General features: G+C 54.2%; 4 protein-coding genes across 4 annotated transcripts; 1 reads left to right on the top strand and 3 right to left on the bottom strand.

Annotated features, from left to right (window-relative positions):
- The first annotated feature begins 55 nt into the window (after positions 1-55).
- CAOG_08551 (hypothetical protein) lies at positions 56-8,814 on the top strand. The gene is made up of 8 exons (XM_011271831.1): positions 56-379; positions 990-1,066; positions 1,169-1,516; positions 1,667-1,739; positions 1,872-7,775; positions 7,905-8,106; positions 8,202-8,282; positions 8,397-8,814. Exons 1-8 carry the CDS (start codon positions 131-133, stop codon positions 8,618-8,620), a joined length of 7,158 nt encoding a protein of 2,385 aa, XP_011270133.1. The 5' UTR covers positions 56-130; the 3' UTR covers positions 8,621-8,814.
- Positions 8,812-11,113, bottom strand: CAOG_01854 (hypothetical protein; the record flags this gene model as incomplete). The annotated part of the gene is made up of 2 exons (XM_004364665.2): positions 8,812-10,953; positions 11,030-11,113. 2 exons carry the CDS (start codon positions 11,111-11,113, stop codon positions 8,929-8,931), a joined length of 2,109 nt encoding a protein of 702 aa, XP_004364722.1. The 3' UTR covers positions 8,812-8,928.
- Positions 11,114-13,454: 2,341 nt separating this feature from the next.
- On the bottom strand, positions 13,455-17,455 carry CAOG_01853 (hypothetical protein). The gene is made up of 4 exons (XM_004364664.2): positions 16,507-17,455; positions 14,678-16,348; positions 14,420-14,550; positions 13,455-14,313 (listed from the first exon to the last, which is right to left on the bottom strand). The coding sequence occupies exons 1-4, from the start codon at positions 17,158-17,160 to the stop codon at positions 13,491-13,493; spliced, it is 3,279 nt and encodes a 1,092-aa protein (XP_004364721.1). The 5' UTR covers positions 17,161-17,455; the 3' UTR covers positions 13,455-13,490.
- Positions 17,456-18,354: 899 nt separating this feature from the next.
- Positions 18,355-19,621, bottom strand: CAOG_01852 (hypothetical protein). The gene is made up of 3 exons (XM_004364663.2): positions 19,283-19,621; positions 19,135-19,169; positions 18,355-18,893 (listed from the first exon to the last, which is right to left on the bottom strand). Exons 1-3 carry the CDS (start codon positions 19,563-19,565, stop codon positions 18,552-18,554), a joined length of 660 nt encoding a protein of 219 aa, XP_004364720.1. The 5' UTR covers positions 19,566-19,621; the 3' UTR covers positions 18,355-18,551.
- Positions 19,622-19,971: the final 350 nt, after the last annotated feature.

Below are 19,971 nucleotides of genomic sequence, written 5' to 3'. Positions count from 1 at the left end.
TAAACTCACCAAGTCTCAGTCGTTTTGTTTTGCGTCGTATTGCTTTTTTTTTTTTTGATTTTTTTTTTGATTTTTTTTTGTTTTTTTTTGTTTTGGAGAAGCTTCTTTCTGGTTTGATTTTTTTTCTTCAATGTCTGCCCTCGAGAGCAGCAGCACCGGCAGCGCTGCAGTCCCATCGGCCTCCTTGCGCGCTGGCAGCGTGAGCAGCACTAGTCTCAGCAATGGCGGCGAGGCGGGGCTGACGGGTCTGTCGCCTCCAGGCTCAGCGACAAGCTTTCCTGCTGCTGCTGCTGCTGCTACATCCGCCGTTGTCGCGGGCTCGCCTCGGAAGCGGTTTGCGCCAGAGACGCGACTCCAGCAAGCGACCACTCAAGAGAAGGTAAAATGCAAGCAACCACAACAAGCCGCCGCCGCCGCCACAGCTGCAGCTAACAACGAGAGCGAAACCGCGCGAGGAGGGGAGGGGAGTGAGTTGAGTGAGTTTGCAGGGTCCAACCGCTCCTTCCGTTGTTCTCCCCGTCCACCGCCAACCGAGCAACTGTGGAAAAGCGTGCACATCACGACATGACGCTGTGATTGCGTGCGACCCATTCGGCTGTGTGTGTGTGGGGGAGAGGATGGGAAGGGATGGATGTACTTTGTCTTTTTTTTTTTTTGATCCATTCACGCTTCATTGACCTCAGTGACGCTGATTCGACACCCCGCCTTCTTGTCCTCCTCTCTTTGACTTGAAGCTCAGTGTTGGACGAGTTCGCGGGACGGGGGGGGGACGGAAGAGCGGTGGCGGACCCGGGGATGGAGCCGAACATTGACTCTTCATCTGTTTATTTATTCTTTTATTATTTACGGTTATTTATTCTTATTCTATTTGTTATTATTTACTCTTATTTATTATTTTATGAGGTTTTTGTGTTTGTTTTTGTTGTTTGTCAATGCTTGTTTGGCCGGTGCTCACAAAAACCTCCCCTCTTGCTCTGCATCACACACAGACATTTATTCGATGGGTTAACCACCACCTCGCGAAGGTAGACGTTGATGGTGTTCGAAACATGGACGCTGACTTCCGGTAAGGAACGCCCCACAAACTGCATTTCGGTGTCTAACAAGTTGCTGCTGCTGCTGCTGCCGCTGTTGCTGTATCAACAACTCATTCGTTGACTGGACGCAGGGACGGCACCAAAATCTGCTGGCTCTTGTCCATTCTGACTGGCACCCGGTTGACCTTTCACGTGGTGCCCGAACGGCGGTGGCATCGTATCGACAACTTGCACATGGGTTTACAGACTCTGCAGCAGGTTGCACAAACGGCGCTCAAATGGAGCGCTGAAGACATTGAGCTCGGCAACAAGAAGCAAGTCATGGCCATTGTCTACGCCATCTTGCGGCGCTATCAGTTTAGTTGTGTAGTCGTTGGCGAACCGTCCGGAGCGCGAGTAAAATACGTGCTGCTTGCTTGGTGCAAATCAGTTGCCGAGTCGGTCGACGAAAGTCTGAAAATTGCCAACTTTGATCGCAGGTGCGTCGTCAGACAGCTTGTCTTGTTGGTGGTGATTGTTGGTTGGGTTTTGGATTGTCTGAATCTCCAACCCTATTGTGTGCGGTGAAGGTGCGGTGAAGGTGCGGTGAAGGTGCGCTGATTGCTGTGTTTCAATTGTTTTGGTCGCAGCTTTGGCACCGGTTTGCCCCTATGCGCTTTGGCCAGTCGATTTTGCGAGGGATACAACTATCCAACGGATAAAGTACGTAGGAGCGGCGTTGCTTCTTGGGAATTACCTTTTGTGTGTGTGTTTTTTTGTCTGTTTGCCATGCATGTTTATGACGATTCGGTTCAACTTTCTCACTCTGACTCTCTCTTCAACTCTCATGTTCAGACCAACGAGGTACAAAACACGCAGGCTGCATTGGAGGCGCTCACACTAGCCGGAGTTCCAGATTTGCTGGACGCAAATGACGTGTGCTCGTCCGAGTCGCACATTGACGAGACATCCATGATGATTTACGTGGCGTGCTTGCACCAGCGCTTTGTCAACAAGCCAATGACGGCACCACCTGGCGTATCTGCTTCTCTGACTCGCTCGCAGTCGTTTGAGGTCAATTCGGCCGCTGGTTCAACCCTACGGAGTAACGCCTCGTTTTCAGGATACCGCCAGCGACCAGCGATTGCCTCGCGCAGTTCGTCAGGCTCCGGATCGACCTTCCCAGCGTCTGATTCTGCCGATCTCACGGCCGAGCAATCCGATGAGGTTCCCGGCCTGTCACCCCAAAACTCCTCCTTGTCGCTCCAGGTTGGTCGGAGGCGGTCGCAGTCCACCACCGAGTCCGATTTACTGGAGAAGATTCGCGAGCTCGAGCAAGAGCGCGACGAGGCCAAGACAGAGGCACGCCGCTGGAAGGACTTGCAGCTGGAGCAACACCAGGCGATGGCGGACGCTGCAGCGTCGTCAGACGGGTTCAAGCTCCCACTGGGTTCCACCCCGTCGCTCAACTCGATGCCGTCGATTGACCAGCTCGACCAGCGTCGAAACAGTGTCAGCACTAGCAGCAGCATTTCCGGAGCCAACAACGGCGACTTGGAGCAGGAAATTGCAGATTTGAAGCGTCAACTGGTGGAAGCCCACACGCGTCGTGCCAGTGAGCTTCAAGCGCAGGATGCCCGGCATCGTGAAGAATTGGCGTTCATGCTCGAGGCACGCCGTGTCGAACGTGCAGCGAAAGAAACCGAGTTTGAGCAGCAGCAATCGCGCGCACGGCAGCAAGAGTCCGAGCACCTTGCACGTGTTGCGGCTCTCGAACTGCAGTTGAAGGAGGCCGAGGCGGAATCGAAGGGAGCAGAGGCTGCAACAATTCGGGCGGCCCGCGACGCTGCTGCGGCCGTCATCGCCGAGGCGGCTGAGGCATCCGAGCAGCGCGTTCGCCAGCAGCAGGACGAGTTTCTTGCTCGCATCGCAGCTCTCGAAGCGCGTGCCGTGCTAGCGGAAGCAGCGGCAGAAGCGTCCACACGAGAGCGCTTGCTCTTGGCCGATCGAGCCAACCAGCTGGAGCAAGATCTCGCGCGTGCAAATGCCTTGCTGGCGAAACTCGAGCCTGTCTTCCCGCAGCAGTCCGAGTCTGCCCACTTGTCCACTCCTCCACTGAGCTTGTCTCATGAGCGCGTGGACGGGAGTGTCAGTGGCGGGAGCGATTCGAGCGAAGGCATGGACGATGCAAGCCGTGGGAGCTTGCACGCCAGCTCACATAGTCTTGAGCACGCCTCTCGCGCGAGCTCGTCAGAGGCAATTGCCGCCCCTCCATTGAATGAAGCGGCGTCTCTTACTTCGCTGAGCAGCGCTGGCAGCGAAGACGGCGTCGCACCCCCACCGCCACCACTTCGCGTTTCGAGTGCACATTCGGCTTCTCAACTCGAGTCTCCTGCGATTGCTCCTTCTCATGAATCTACAACCGTTTCTGATGCAATCCCTCTACAAGCTGCTGCTGGCACGCTACAGCAGCAGGACAACACGCAATCACAGCCACAAGACGGTGCGTTGGGTGGAGGAGATGTGTCGGCAACCGCCGCGACTACTGCTGCTGCCCTGATCGATTCCCGCGCTGATGACTCTGCAGCCATTGCTGCATCCGTGAACGACACCGTCTCCGAGATGATGGCGCCCGCAAACGCGGCTGCCTTTGCTTCCGGGACTGCATCGCCACGGCGACGCGTGTCGATCGAGACGGCGCCCGTCATCATTCAAGATGGCAGCGCCAAGCCGAGCAGCGGTTCCAATCCAGAGCCGGCCGTTACGGTCGCTTCTCGCAGCTCGAGCGCGCTCCGGAAACGACGTGCAATCTCTGCCATTGTGGACGCGGAAAGCTTGCTGTGCATCTACGACGTTTCCAAAGAGCCAACTGCGATCAGCAACATTACCGTGCTGAGCATCAGCACTGCTCGCGATGTTGTGCGCCTGGCGCTTATTCGTGCCAAGAATGTCCTAGCCAATCCGAGCAAGTACTGTTTGGTAGAGACGACCGGCATGGATGGCGAACGCGTCATCGACGATGCCGAAATTCCTCTCACTGCTGCTCAATGCTTGGAACGAAGCAAGCGGCTGTTCCTGCGTCCTCGAGATTCCTGGCAGGTGCTTGCTGTCGCGACTCCGGCTCAACTTGCGCGGGTCGACGAGCACGAGGCCGCACAACGTGCCGAAGCCGCTGCCAAGATTGCTGCCCGCCACTCCAAGACTGTCGATGACACACATTTGGACGCCATTCGCCCACTGGACTCTGATTCGGGTTCTGACGAGTCCATCTCCAAGCCGAGCGACTTGACCTCAACCGCTCTCCTCGGCCTGCCCACTTCCATTTCGTCAAAAACGCCGTCCAGTCCCCGAGACTCTGTGTTATCTGCGGCTGACTCTGACTCTGACGCATACGCGAACGATGCGAACGCGAGCGAAGCTGCTCTGGAAGCAGGCAGCACTTCGCCTTCAGATTCTGCGCAACCGCAACAACAACAACAACAACAACAACTACAACAACTACAACAGCAGCAGCGACTGGGGCGGTCCCGAACCTTGTCCATCACTCCAGATGAAGGCGTTGTCTGCATTTATGGCGTCACACCCGACCACCCTTATACCATTTTCAAGGTGCTCAAAGTAAACACGGTCGGAGACGTTGTCAAGCTGGCATTGATCAAGGCAAACAAAGGCGACATTGATCCGAAGACCTATTGCCTCGTCGAGACATCTGGCACCGTATCGCGCAAGATGGATGACGAAGAGATTCCGTGGCTCATGCGCGCCGCTCTCAAAAAGGCCAAGAGGATGACGCTTACCCCAGTGAGCGACTTGAGTGACGACGTCATCATCGAGCCCATCCGCGCCGCTGTGGTGCGACAACCTCGTTCTCGAACAACCTCGGGTACCCCGTTGGCGGAAGTCTCGCGTCCTCGCTCGCGGACGCCTTCCGGAGATGTGCTAGGTGCCATTCCCGTCTCGCAGCTCGCCGCTCTCACAACTGCAGCAACGTCCGCAACCGCGCCTGCGACCCTGCGCACTCCAAGCCGCGGTTCATCGCAAGATCTCAGCGTGAGCGACAACGCAACCAATGGCGAGCGAAATTCCAACACGGTGCCACCGCCGCCCGTGTTTGAAGATACTCGAGCTGGAGCAGAGGCTGCTGCCCGTTTGGTGGCCCCAGCTCCGCCTGCGGCTTTTTCCTCCAGCCCAAGTGCACGCGGCACCGAACTTGCTTCCACATCTAAATCAGCCCCTGCAGTGTCATCCCCGAGTGCCGCATCGGCGTCTGCAACGAAAGCCAGTAGTGGCGTCAGTGGTGGCGGAGCCGACACTCCTCCCGCCGTGCGGGTCTATCGGCGCGATTTCTCCTTCCGCACCTTTGCGATTTCTGCCACAACCACGGCCGCCAGCTTGCTGCGCGCTGCTGTGGGCAAGCACGACATTCCTCGCGCTTCTGCAGATATTTTCTGCTTGGATTTGGTGCTCGATCACGTGTCGGAGCGACGCTTGGACGATGCTGAGCGAATCAACGAGTTGCTGCAGCGTCACCAAGGCCATCACATCCGGTTTTACCTGACTGAGCACCATGTTGATCCTGACGATGGCATGATTGCCGCTCGCCAACGCTCTGTTTCTGGGCTGTACACGCGCAAGTTCCCGACATCTTCAACCCAGCAACAGCGCAGCGTGGGTGGTACTAGCAACACCCAACTCAGCAGCACCAGCAATTCGAACGGATGTCTCATGATAACGCCCGGCGACCAGTTCAACGTTGAGGACGGCAACAATCACTCCCAGTACGGCATTCAGCGCCCGCTCGTGGAAAACGACGAATCGACCACGGCCTGGTTTGCCAAGCATTTCAATACACGCGAACACCAAAACTATCTGGGAAGCCAAAGCGACGGGGTGGGTACATTTGTTCTCTCCGTCCGCCGCGAGCAGCTCGTGTCCTCGCAAACCGAGGGTTTGCCAGTCAACCCGTACACGCAGTATCGTCTCATTCTGTGGCTGACAACGGGCCTGGAGCATCTGACTGTTGCCGTGCGTGACCGTCAGTCGCTGACGCCGACCCATCTGCTCCGCGCCATTCAGCCGTCGCTTAGCTCGTGCAAACTCAAGCAGATTGACGGAGACATCTCGCGCGAATTGCTCCAGATCGAAGATTACATTACAACACGGCAGCTCAAGTTTGGTGTGCTCTACAAGAAAGCCCACCAGGTTCACGAGGAGCACATGTTCTCCAACCGCGAAGGGTCGCCGCGCTTTGACGACTTTTTGAAGGTGCTCGGCGACAAGGTGGAGCTCAAAGGCTGGCCGTACTTCCGCGCTGGGCTTGACGTCAAAGACAACACGACTGGCACGCACTCTGTGTACACGAGGTTTAGCAATTACGAAATCATGTTCCACGTCTCGACCCTTCTGCCGTTCGCAGAGGGTGACAAGCAACAGCTCGAGCGAAAGCGTCATATTGGCAACGACATTTGTGCCATTGTGTTTGAAGACCTGCCCGAGGGCGTTGTTCCGACCACTGCCGAGAGCGTCGACGACTTGCCTGCCCAGTCTCCCGCCTCTGTTCGACGAGGAGCTAGCTCTCAACCCTCCTTGTCAATGGAAGTCAATGCTTTCGACCCCGGCAGCGTGGCATCGCACTACCTGCATGTTTTTGCGGTGGTCTCGCCTGTCTTTAACGAGTTGACCAACAAGTACGAGTTTTTGCTGAACGTTGCCTCCAAAACATCCGTCCCTCCGTACGGACCCGCGCTGCCATCGCCGCCTCGCTTCACCTCCGAGGTCGAGCTGCGAGAGTTCCTGCTCACCAAGTTGATTAACGGCGAGACGGCGACGCTCGCTTCGCCGGCGTTCAAGCAGCGCCAGCATCGAACGCTCACCCAGCTCATCAGGGGCATTGAAGATCGAGCCACCTCATCGGGTATGCTTGTGTCCGTCAACAGCTCCAAGTCGCTCTCCTCGATGGCAGCTGTGGTCGGCTCTGGCTTGAACAACTCGAAAGCGAGCTCCACTGGAAGCAGTTTGCGACGCAAGCTGCCCTTGCTCGAGACATTCTTTACTCCTGCCGCAGGTAGTTCTTCTGCTTCTCCCTCAAGCTTCCCGTCTCTTTCCGTGACGAACATGGCACCCGTTATTTCGCCTCCTACAAGTCCCGTGATGGAGCGCTCCTCGTTCTCGGAATCCACGTCCCCTTCCGCTTCGAACACGGATCTTTCTGGCTTGACACTGTCGTCGACATCAGCTGGCCCATCCGGGCGGCTGTACAAGCCAGCCATCTGTGCAGCACTGCTCCCGCGCGTCATTCAGTGCGGCGCCAAGCTTGGTGAGGCATTGGTGCTCGGCACAGATGCCGGTCTTTACATCTACGTCCCGTTTGTGAGCATTCCTGGCTCTACCAATCCCGGCCAACCCGAAATGTTCAAGCTGCCTCTGCATGTTGAGCGTTCGTTTACGCAGATTTCGGTGATTGCAGAGCTCAACCTGCTGGTTGCCTGTGCCGCCCCAACTGCGTCGCCGGGCACCAGCTACATTGTGTACTACGACATTGCCGGCCTCAAGCAAGTCTCGTTGCGTGCGCTTTCGTCCCAGCCGGCCATCTTTGAGTGCCAGCTTGAGGACACGAAAAATTGCAACATTTTCGCGCTCGACCCGTTTTGGGAATCGTCCGCGGACGCCACCACGTCCTTCCGGCTCTGCGTGTCTGTGAAGAAGACGCTGCTTGTCTATCGCTGGCAGGCATCGTCGCGAATTTTCCAGCGACAACTGGTATGCTTTCATTGCTTTTTTTTTTTTTTTTTTGGTTGTGAATGGTCATGCAAGTGGGTGATGCCTCTGGGATGGCAAATAGCTGACCTTTTGATGTGTTTGCGTTGCTTCTTGTGACCCGAAAATTAGGCAATCGGGCTTTCCGACACTTGCGTCACGCTTGGCATCAGCGGACAATCTGCAGTGCTCGGCTTCTCCGACCACTTTGCGCTTGTCTCGCTGGACGACACGAGCGACGCCAGCGTAGATGTTCTTCATGCCACCGGGACAGACATGAGGCCGGTAGATGTTTTGCATCTCGGCAGTGATGAGTTCTTTGTCTGCTACAACAGTGAGTTTCTCAAGACAGATGTTGGTTGCGTTGCTCGTCGATTGTTCGCGCTGATTGACTTTCTGCTTTTTTCGTTTCTCTTGCTCGAACAATAGACCTGGGTGTCTTTGTCAACAGGCGAGGCCAAAGCACTCGATCTTTGATTGTTCGGTGGACCATTATGCCCAATTTTGTTGGTAAGTTGAATGGCTTCTGGTGCTCGCTTTTCATTCCATGATAAAGTGAAAATACTCACGTGTCTTTCGTTTTCCTTGCTTCCGCACCAAACCCCAATGTTTTCGTTTGAACAGTTTATGCCTTCCCAAATATCTTGGGCTTTTCAACGAATAGCATTGAAGTTCGCACGTTGGTGAACGGCAACCTCATTCAAGTCATTCCGCTTCAATCCACGCAGCTCATCACCGTGCGTAACTCAACGAAGCAAATCTTTGTTGCGAACAGTTACACCATCAACCAGAACACTGCCAACGAGGCGGTTGTGTCGAGCGTGGCTTGTGTTGCTCTCAACGATTAAGCGCGTTCGCTGATCGCATCGCATCGCATCGCAGCGCCATTTTTGATTTTTAAAAAATTCTTGTTGTTATCTTTGTAGTTTTGCTGTCTATTTTTTGTCTTGTTTGATTCTGCGTGTGTGTGTGTGCGGTTTCTGTGTCTATTACAAATGTCTTTGAACGTTCTTGTGATGCAATGGGACATTTTGGTAGGATGGATCTGGATTTTTATCACGACCAATGCATCACACAATGTGGTCGAAGCACACAGCACCAAAGCATGATCATTTGCTGCCACGACCGGACAAAACGCCTACAATCAGATCTCATTTCAATTATCAGCCGCAGAGATGCTGGCATACGTAATGCCGCTAACAGTCGGTGGTGGCAACGGAGCCATTCCGCTGGCTCCGAGTGTATCGTAAGTACTCTCCTGTTCCTGACCAGGATGGTGCGGTGCCTCGTACTCCGCCGCGAGCATCGCTTTCTCATAGTCGGGGCTGCTGATTCTGGCGGGCCCAGGGGCATTCAGCGTATCATAGACGCCATCCATTTCAGCGCCATGATCGAGCAGCGGGTTGGCAAAGAGCATCGTGGACTGCGGGGCAGGGGCTTCGGCGTTCGGCGCAGGTTTGCTGCGACGGCGACGAACGACAAGAAGCAGGATGAGCAAAAGAAGCAACAGCAGGACGACACCGCCGCCAGCACCGCCAGCAATCGCTCCGATGGGCAAGGAATCATTGGGGACGGGCGCGCAAACATGATCAGCCTTGCTTGCATAGTCGATCGGGCAGGAGGCGACGCATCGGGCGCCAAACTTGAAGTGCACGCAGGAGACGCATTCCGTGTCCGCTGGGCCAGTGCAGCCGCCTTGACATTCAACGTGGCACGAGTATTGCGGGGTTTGAGTGGCTGACGCTGACGCTTCGGAGGCCACAGAGGCAGAAGCTGAGGCACGGGACGCTTCCGACGCTTCCGACGCTGACGATGCCGAGGCGATTGACGCTGATGATGCTGAGGCAATTGATGCAGACGACTCTGAGGCAACTGATGCAGACGATTCTGAGGCAACTGATGCAGACGATGCCGAAGCAACTGTGGCGGAGACTGTGGATGCAATCGAAGCAATTGAGGCAACGCTTGCAGACACGGTGGTTGCAATCGAAGCAGAGCTTCGGGAAGCAACAGAAGCTTGCGTGGCCATGCTGGCAGCCGAGCTGACGGACGGCAGCGCCAAGGGCAAGTCAGGAGCTGCAAACATGATGGTGGACAGGATCGAAGCCATCAACTTGTCGCGCTCGTCTCGCGAGTTGATCGTTTCAAAAGGGAAGCCGAGCAAGAAGGAAGCATAATATCCTGCCGTGCTGCGTGAGCTGACACCAGCGACATTCGTCCCAGACGAAGGGCCGTAGTACAGCGCCGCTGTTCCTGTGCCTGCTGTGCCGATCTGATCCGGCGAGCTGACAGCGTATGGGTTCCCAAGCACCACAATGCTGTTGAAGCCCACAGTGCCGCTCATGGTGAATCCAGCGTTCGGGCGAACAACGAAAGTGTTTGCATTGGCGTTGACAAAGGTGGACTTGAGTTGACTGTTGAGGAAGGTGAGGCTGGTACTGCCCGCAGCACTAAGGCCAGCAGCGACATTCGAGCCACTGACGAAAAGCGAGCGAGGGCTTGCAGAGGAGGCACCTGCAATCCACGAGTTGATGGCGGTTTGCGCAACAGCAGGGAAGACATTGATGTTGGCGGCCGTATCACCCGACGCCCAGACAACCGCCTTGTACATTGCTAGGTGGGTGGTAACCCATTGGGACTCAGAAAAGATGTCTGCAGATGCAGAATCAAACGAGTAACCGGCTCCAGCAATCGACAGGGCGTGCTCGACCACATACTCCCGCGTGTACCGACCCTCGATGTTGGTAGAAGTGTGCACAAAGCCTTCGACAAAGCAGTCGACGATGACAATTGGCGGACGAGTGACACCAACAGCAGGGTCGGTCACGCGCGCCGCTGCCGTCCATTTGGTCAACGCTTCGCCTCCTGCATTGAGACCGGCAACCTTGAAAAAGTAGACTTGCCCGACTGTCAGAGATGTAACGTCGTAGCACAAGCTGTTAAGGTACGTAAAAGCGGCGACGATAACTCCATCGTCCCATCCGCGTCCATCGGTAGACCGGTAAATCTTGAACGCGGTCGCAGCGTCAGTGGACTCTTGGGTGTCGTCAGGTTGGCGCCAGCAGACTCGAACCACGTTGCCGCCTTGGTTGATGGTGTGCAGGTAGTTGACAGGGAGCGGAATGATGGTGGCGGTCGATGAAAAGTACTTGGCAATGCCCTTGTAGTATGCGCGCCCGAGCTGTTTGATGGAGGAAGAAGATTTGTGTGAGATTCAATGCACTAGCTCATGAAAGCAAAGACCACAGCGTACGTACATTCTCGCGACCCGCTTCGGACTGAGCCAGTAGCATGTCTGCATTGTTGGAGGCGTAATAAGGAATGGCCATCATGGTGGGCATTCGTGAGGACGAATCAAGCGGCGGCCATTGATGAAGGTCCTTGGCTTTGTCTACAAGACCCGTTGAAACTGCGGCCGCATGAATGGCGTCGCAGAAGCTATCCGAAGCGGCCTGCAATGAGGAGTTGTAGATCGCCGTACTGGTGATGCCCGTGTATGACGAGGTACGACCCTATCGAGCAAAATCATTAATCAAAGAGTACCGCGAAAAGCACACAATCCGTTTCATGCACTTACGTTGCTGTAGCTGAAATCCTGGGTGCCACGAATTGAAGAGTCGCCAGTAGCGGTGCTCACAAGATAGAAAAGCGCCCAATTTTGCCAGTTGGCAGTTTCCAGATCGCCTTGAATCATCTGCTTGCTGAAATCAGCCATCGCTGTTGCCGAGCTCGTGCTGACAGTGTAGTTCATGTAGGTCAAAAAGCTGGACGTGCCGTAGTGGAAGCGAGGATAGCCGCCAAGGGAACCGCAACCGACGCGAACTGCATCCACAATGACGCATCTGCCAGCGTCGACGGCAAAGTCAAGCTTGTTGGAAACTTCGACGCGAAAGCCTGTCTTGGTAAAGTAGTAGCGACCGGCATACATCCACTGCCTGCTGTACATGTTTTGATTCATGTACAGGGTAGTTGTGCCACCAGAATGGAAGATTCGAATGAGCGTGCGAGAGGCACGGTTTTGGCCGTCGCCCAAACCACGAATGTACACGGGATAGTACCCATCGGCGGCAAGGGTGGTCACGAAAGCTGCGACGGCTGTTTCTGCATTCAGGTCGCCAAATACGTACGAGTGGTAACCGAGGAACCCAATGCCGTAGGAAGTCCATCCACCAGTTTTGATGCAGTTGGCAGGCGATTGATCGTCCAGAATCTGCTCGTCGGACGTGCCAAACCAGCGCTCGCGTGTCATGAAGACGGTTGCACCCGCGTTGGCGAGGTACTCTTGAGTGTAACGAATCATGATCTCGTTATGATAGACATCGGGCAGCTGGGAATTGAGCCCCATGCTGTATTCGTAAGCATTTGAGATGGCGTTTCGGCCACCGTCAGGCGCCAACACGACACTGCGACCAGCAAGTTGCGGACGGGTGGTCTTGGCCGCGTTTGTCCAGAGTGTTGGGAGATTGTGGATGTCGCCCAGTGTGCCTTGAGGGGCAAGGCAGGCCATGAGCAAAACGACGACGATGCCTCCCCACAAAAGCGTCAGATTCGCCATTTTTGGACTTGGTCGTTGTGAGTTTGCTTCCTGTTTGAATGAAATAGAAATAGTCAGCTCAGCATCATCTCAAGCCGGAAGGGAAGAAGCAAGAAAAGCGAAACCAAACAAACAAACAACCAAAAAAAAAAAAAAACCACAAAAAAAAACCACAAAAAAACAAAAAAAAGAAAAAAAAAAAAACAAAAGAAAGAAAAACCACAAAGAACAAACAAAGCGAACAAACTCGCCAAGCAGGAATGTAGGATGAGCGTTTTGCTTTGTCTTGACTCTCGCACGCTCGCTCCCTCTTTCGCACTCTCGCTGAAGAGCGTGCTCCTGCTCCCGCCTCCCTTCAACTGCCCCAATCCAAAGCCCACAACAAAATACGGTTTGACGGCACGATTTTTTTCTAGTTTTGCTCAGGAGAGCACTTTTCGTTTCTCTCTCTCTCTCTCGCTCTCACTGTCTCTCTCGCTCTCTCTCACGCCATTGTCAGCGTCACTCAGTATCCAAATCTGTGCGCTTGCATAGCAAGGACAGCGCGCGATTCACATGCGAGGCACTGCATGCTACCCCACAGTAGTCGACATGCTTATCGGGCGTGTACTTTTGTTTTTCTGTAAGAAAGCCCCCCCCCCTACCGCATGCGCTTGCTGTTCCTTTCACACGGTCAAGAGTCAGGTTGGAGGTAGTGATAGCAGTTGAGTGTTGAGATGCGGGGGTCTGGCAATGTTCGGTGTGCTGTTGCAAGAAATGAAAGGACGCAAGACGGTAACAAACAAGGAAAAAGGAACGAACCGAAAAAATAGGGAAAAAATAGGCAAACCACAAAAACAAACAGAAAGAAACAGAAGAGTGATAGCTCGATTTACAGAAATCATGTTCCAAACCAGAACGACCTTTTGGTGTGAGTGAGTGCGTGAGAGAGTGAGAGTGAGTGAGTGAGTGAGCGAGTGAGTGAGTGAGTGAGTGAGTGAGTGAGCGAGTGAGTGAGTGAGTGAGTGAGTGAACGACAGCTGGCATAACCGTGTGACACACCAGCGTTTTGTATCGCTGGGATTGGACGATTTTGAAAGCGAATGCGTCGGCATTGCAAACAAGTGTTAATCGAAAAAAAAAAATAAAAAATAAAAATAAAAAATAAATAAAAGATAAAAAAATGTATAAAATCCAAAAGCAGATCAACAAAACGAGGCAACAACATTGACAACTGTCATCCAGTCATCCACACTAATCCTGGACCCGGCAGCAAGCTGATACAGGTCGCGGTGCCGCTTCAGGTAGTGCTGCTTCCAGAAGACCAGCAGCTGGGCAAAGTTGGCAAAGGTGGCTGCCGCATCGCCATTGACGAGATTGCACACGGCGTACAGGCGCTCGACAAAGGATGCCAGTTGACCCTCACGGTAGGCAAACACGAAAATGACCAGTGCGCTGTTGAGACAGCAAATGTTCTCCTGGCTGAGCTCGTCAATGCTAATCACGAGCATTAGCTGCGCACACAGCCACATGACGTTCGCGGGGTCGCCGAAGAAGGCGGCAAACTTGCATCGCTCGGGAATGTAGCTCGTGCAGTCGCTTTCAGCCGTCGTGCGGTGGTGCTGGGAGTAATGGCTAATGGTCATCATGATGCTGCGCAAGAATACGTTTGCGTCAACCAGATGCAGGCTGATGACATGCAGCAGCCGAGCAAACGCTTCGTCGGTGCACAAGTCAGAGAACTGCATCAAGAGCACGGGGCAGAATCGAATCAGCTCGCCAAGCAGATCGAACAAGCTCTGCAGGATGGAGCTGGTCTTGAACTCGGGCGAAAGCAATTCGTCCAGCAAAAACTGGAAAAAGTCGCTGGTGGCCAAAAGTGCTCGCTCGGCACTTGTCGCACCGCGAATGTGACTTTCGATGGCGACCACGAATTGGAACTTCATTGACGCATCCAACGTTTCGTTGGAGCACAACTCATGCATCATCAGCTTGACCAGGCCGACTGGTTCTCGGCAGAAAGTGGCTCTACAAGCAAGCAAATCATGACAAGTAATTGTTTTGTTTTTGAGTGTCAACAGTGATTTTTGTCAACCTCGGCAAAACTCAACAACAAATTCAACAGACGCCTTACTTGGCAAACTGCTCGGGTCCCCGCTGCACCCGCCACAGACGTTCAATAGTGCGGATTTGAGACAGCTCTGCTTGAGCAAAAAACAAACGATGGTGGCGCGAATCTGGAATGCCATCCGCCATGCCATGAAGCTGAGCCAACAACAACAACAAAAGAAAGAGCCACATCAGAACCAAGATAAGTGAGAAATACACTTTGAAGCAAAAAAAAGCAAGCAAAACATACAACGAGCAGTTCCGCCCAGCCCCAATGCTTTACCAAACGCAAATACTGGACTTTGACAGTAGTGTTGTCCACGTTAAGATTGCTAGAATGCGCAGGAGTGGGTGGAATTGGCCGCCAGTGCATGAACGAGTAGGCTTTGCAAAGAATTGGCACAAGGCCCAGCTGCGCCAGGCGAGTCTGCGTGTCGGCTTTGCGCTTGCTGCCCAAGAGCAGGTTGAAGACAAAAATGACTTCCGCCAGTGTCGAAATGGTCACATGCGAGCAAGGGGGAGCATGTGTTACAGGATGCGCGCTGGGCCGCAAAAACGAGAGTGCTGATGCACCTGCGACAGCGCGGTGCCACGTCTCCAGACGAAAGTCCTGATCCACGGTAACCTGCTGCGCAGGAGTGTAGTCAGAGTCTGCAAGCAACGGCTGGCGGCGAGGCCGAGAGATGCGGGCCGGGCCAGGGCTGGCGGCCGCCGAGGCCGCCATGGCCGCGAGATCAGCAGGACTGGCAAAAGCAGGCACGGACGGAAGAGGGCGGAAAGGATTGGAGGCGACTGCAGCGGCAGTGGCAGCAGTAGCAGCAACAGCAGCGGCACTCGCTGCAGCTTCGGCCGCGGCAGCCTGAGCCATTCGCTCGCGATGCGCAGCGGCCTGGCGAGCGGTTTCCGTGTCGAGCCACAGCTCGCGCAACGCGCCGTTCACGCCAACGTCCAGCACCTTGACCAGTCGGGTTAGAAGATCTGGATTGCCGAGCAGCAGAGCATGGTTCCGATCGACCTGGCGGACTGGGGCAAGCATGGAGGAATGGCGTTGAACTGCGCGAACCTCCTTGTCCAAGGAAACACGCACAGCGTCAGCCACACCGTGGTCTTCCAGATCGTAGACAAGAAGAACAATAATCTTGATAAAGTGTGTGAAATCGTCGAAAGCAAGCGACGAAATGAGCTGGTGCACGTTCGGAATGAGCGACAAGTCGAACGTTTTGGTGCGCGCCGCCAGCAGCTCTTCCAGCAGAGCCGTGGCGTTGGCAATTGTCGTCTTGAACGAGCACAACAAGAAGAGCTGTCGAAGCAAGGGCAGGTCGTTTGCCAGCTCTGCAGTTGTGGAGGGCACTTGGATGCAAACGTGTCGCAGCAAATCCAGCGCTGCGCTAATCACGCGCAAAGCAGCAAGATTTGGTACAAGCGTTGGCCGGATGGGTCCTCCTCCCACTTCAGAGACGCTGTTTGGTGGCAGAATGGCCAAGTCGTCGCGCAGAATCAGACTTGTTAATAGCCGGACACCCCCGAGCATGGCGAACGCATCGTGTGGAGAGAGTCGGAAATGAAAGCGGCGCTCGGTGGCGGCAGTGAACGAGGGCAGGGAGGCCGACGGTGCGAGCGTATGCTCGTGTGCGACTGCTGCCTCATCCGCTGCATCCGTTGGGAGCGGTTGGCTGTTAAGATTGACCAGCCAGCTCGCGATGGAGGGCCCGGTGGATTCGCTCGAATTGGCGTGGCTTGCAAAGAACGGTTCTGCGTCGGCAGTGACAAGGGCTGATGGTGCATGTGAAAGAAGTGCAGGCAAGCGGCTCCCCAGAAGATGGGATGCAAGAGCAGTCAAATGGGCGCGGTTGGCAACATCGTTGCGCGTTGCCACGCATTGTTCCAGTCGTACAAGCAACTCTGGCAAATCATTGAGTTGGTTGGAAACGGCGCTAGTGAATGCTTTTGGTGACTGTGCAATCGGAATCAGACGAGATGGTGGTAGAAGAGGTGAGAAAGCGAGCAACCTCCAGGACAATAGCCGCAAAAACAGCAGCAGCAACAGCAACACCAGCAACGACACCAAGCAAAGAACGAAAAACAAATTGCAACAATCGGGCGGAAACGTACTCGAGCGATAGGAGTTCCAGAAAACCGCCGTCCATTCAGCTGTGAATGAGCAAGTCGGTGGACAATATTCACAGTGGAAGGGCCGTTGCTGCCAGCTGAGAGGTCAGCACGGTGCTGATGCGCACGGTGGTGGAAAAGCCCTCGGGCACCATCCAAGCCAGAGCTCTGGGACATGGCCGGGGCAGAAGCGGAGGGCGCAAGCTCAAAAGAAGAGACGGTGGCGCTGTTCATACTGGCGTGCATGTCGGATTGGAGGACTGACTTGCGATGGCAGAGCGAAGCGAGGGGCAGCATGTTGCTGTGCTTGGCGTGCAGACTGGAGCTGCTCGTGTCGCGCTTCAACGACGTGCTGGCACTAATCTGAGCCGCCGGGGAGCTGGACCGAGCAAGGAAGCCAAATCCCGACTTGGATGCGACTCGATTGTAAGGCCGGCGCGATGGTGGTTCTGACGGGGTCGGGCTGGTTGAGAATGGCACCTCTGCGGCGTTTTCGAGGGCAAAGACGCCTTCGTTGCAGGACGCCGACATGGGCGGTGTCAACGCAGCGCGCTGAGCAGGCAGCGACAAGGGGTAATGCGGGAGAGCGGGACGCGAGGATGTTTCCATCTTGACAGGTGACGGCGTGCCAGGTGCGGTGATTGGTTGCGCCAACATGGTGAGAATTCAATGCTGTGAAAGTTGAGCGGGTTGATCTTGACGACACAAATGTAGAGAAAGGCAAAATAGAAAGACCAAAAGATGGGGCGTGTTGCTGTCGAGAAGGAGCGTTTTTTGGCGGCTAGCTCCAAATTAGGATTCAACAATCCACACGACTCGAACAGGGGTGGACGTTTGGAGACCAAGTGATGCCAAGTGGTGCCACAATAGAAGTGTGTTGGTGATGGTCGCTGTGCAGTGTCCCCGATGATGGATGTGCCTTGAGGGAAAGATGTCTTCCTGTGGGAGGTACCTAAAAAACTCAAACAAGAGTAAAAAGGTTGCAGGAATGAGGCTCGACAGAATTGGACGCAGCAACAGGCGACAAAAGAGTGCTTGTTTCCCCCCCCCCCGCCATCTTCAGAAGCGCTTGCATCAACCAGAAACAGCAGATGCGGGAGTCTCGGGGAGGCCGGGGGGTGGGGGACAAGTGCGCAAGTGCAGTGAGAGCGAGAGCGGGCGACACAAGTGGCTTTTGCCGCAAAGGGTTCGCTGGATTTTCTGTGGGAAGTGAATCGTGCTTCTTCCAGGACGCCAAGTGCGCAGGCCCGCTTTGCTGACAAAATTGCGACTTGCACCAACAAGCCTCCAATTCACGGGTAAAAGTAGAACAGCAAAAAAGAGAGAGAGAGAAAGTGAAGCAGCGCAGAGAAGCAGCAGCCAAACGAAAACAAACAGCGAAAGAAAAAAAAAAAAAAAAAAAGAACCACTCAGCGCGTTCGGCTCCCTTCCGCGCTTTGACAACAGCGCTTGTCGCACGACAGTGGCATGCAGTCACGACCACTCAAGAGCACAAGCACAGCAAGGCTGGATGCGAGAGAAGGGCGCAGAGACAAGTGCTGTTTTTCGCGGTCCTGAGCAGCATAAAAAGCCTTTTGGGCGCGAATAGAGTCCCGCGTTTTTTCTCTGTGCGGTTTTGAATGTGTCGAGCAGTGGTCGAAGGTGGGTGGCGTGTGTGACCAAGCACACCTGAGACTTGAAAACAGAAGGATGGTGTTTGCTTATCGCGATTGAACGGAGGACTGGGGAGGGGGAGAGAGTTCGACGGGAGATCGAAGGGGGGTGTGGTCAAGCAGCAGAACAAGCTGGTTACACTTGAAACAGAACAAAAGACTGAAACAAAATCCAACTCAGGACATGACAGGAAGTAACATGGAATGCAGTTATATTTTACAAGAGAAAAGAAAATCAATACATAATAGTACGATCAGCAACAGAATGCAACCGATTCGAAAAAAAAAAGAAAGAAAGTGGAAAAGACGAGAACGCCTTTGCGCCACACAAACCAAAAAAATCAATCGATTCATCAATCACTGTCCATCGCCATGTGGACAAATGGGAGAAACGCATTAGCTACCAGCACGGCTGCCGCCTGGAAGTCCACCGGCAACAACAACGCCGCTGGAGACGGACAGCCCAGCCTGCTTCATACGTTCCATGCCCTGGGCAAACGCCTGGTGGTAGTGATCGGATGCCAACGGCTCCTTGGATATGGACAGAGCCACCTCGAGCTTGTCGCCCTTGCCGACGCGAACGTGGTGAACGCGCTGGCGCACGCCTTTCGAGCACAGCTCTGGCGGCGAACCTTTGGCCGCGTACGGGTCAATCTTCTTGTAAAAGCCTTCCCCAGTGTCCAGCGCAATGACGTACTTGTGCCAAGGGCAAATGACGCAAGCATGTCCACCAATGTCCTACCAAGTTGGCGTTGGCAAGCGAGGCGGACGATGTTGAAGCAAAAAAAAAAAACAAAAAAAACAAGTGAGATTGATGGCTTTGAAAGAGAGAGGGACGTGTCTTGGTTCTCTCATGCACAATCATTCACACGAATCAGCCAGAATGAATGATTGAAAGTGCTTCTCGCTCATCGTGTTGAACAAGAAGTGGGTTGCTATGGACATAAAAAAAGTCCAAACAGCAGGTTTTGTCCCTCACCTCAATATCCCCACTTGCAAGTGGACTGCCCATGTCTATGCCACAAACAAGAACACAAACCGATGACATTCAGCAAAGTGAAGCGAGCAAGATGCGACATTGACCATCAGTGCAGCATCAGCGAGCGGCAAAGCACAATCGCACTTACGGTAGCACAGATGATCCAGCGCATGCAGCGCTCCGGCATGTGTTCGGAAGATGGCCACCTGTCGATCCTGCACTTGCACATGCTTGGAGCGGCCAGGCAGGAGGTCTCGGGCGGCAATTCCCACATCGACAAAGGTCGGTTGCTCGTTTGCGGTTCCGGCTGAGGCAATCTCTGCGTTCTGCGTCCGGGCCGGCTCCTCATCCACCCTTGTGGTAGTCTTGTCATTCATGCTCAAACCTGCCAGCGACTGCTCGACGGTGGAGGGCACCGATGGCTCAGCCATGTCGATTTCTGGCAAAAGAACGAGCTTGAGCTTGTGAAACGGACGAGACAACAAGGACTGACCGCTTCCTTCCAAGTTGACTGATTTGTCACGTACTTTGCTTTGTGGGATACAAAACGCAATACACTCGAATGTTTCTCATCTCTCTCTCTCTCTCTCTCTCTCTCTCTCTCTCTCGTCGATCGCAACCCAAATTCAATTCAAAACACACTCGTTTTTTTTTTTTTGTAAGTTTTTATTTTATTTTATTTTTATTTTATTCTTTTGATTTTTGTTCTATTTGCCTTTTTCTTCTGCGTCCTCCTATTCGCGCGGTGTCCGCCTTGTATCGTTCGCTACTTCACGATGGCACCGAGCTCTTCTCTGTTTTGAGTGCCCAGCCTTGGTGGAAGGGGAGGAAACGGGG

Source organism: Capsaspora owczarzaki, assembly GCF_000151315.2.
Source record: "Capsaspora owczarzaki ATCC 30864 unplaced genomic scaffold supercont2.2, whole genome shotgun sequence".
NCBI lineage: Eukaryota > Filasterea > Ministeriida > Capsasporidae > Capsaspora > Capsaspora owczarzaki.
This window is presented reverse-complemented; position numbering and strand designations above follow the sequence as displayed.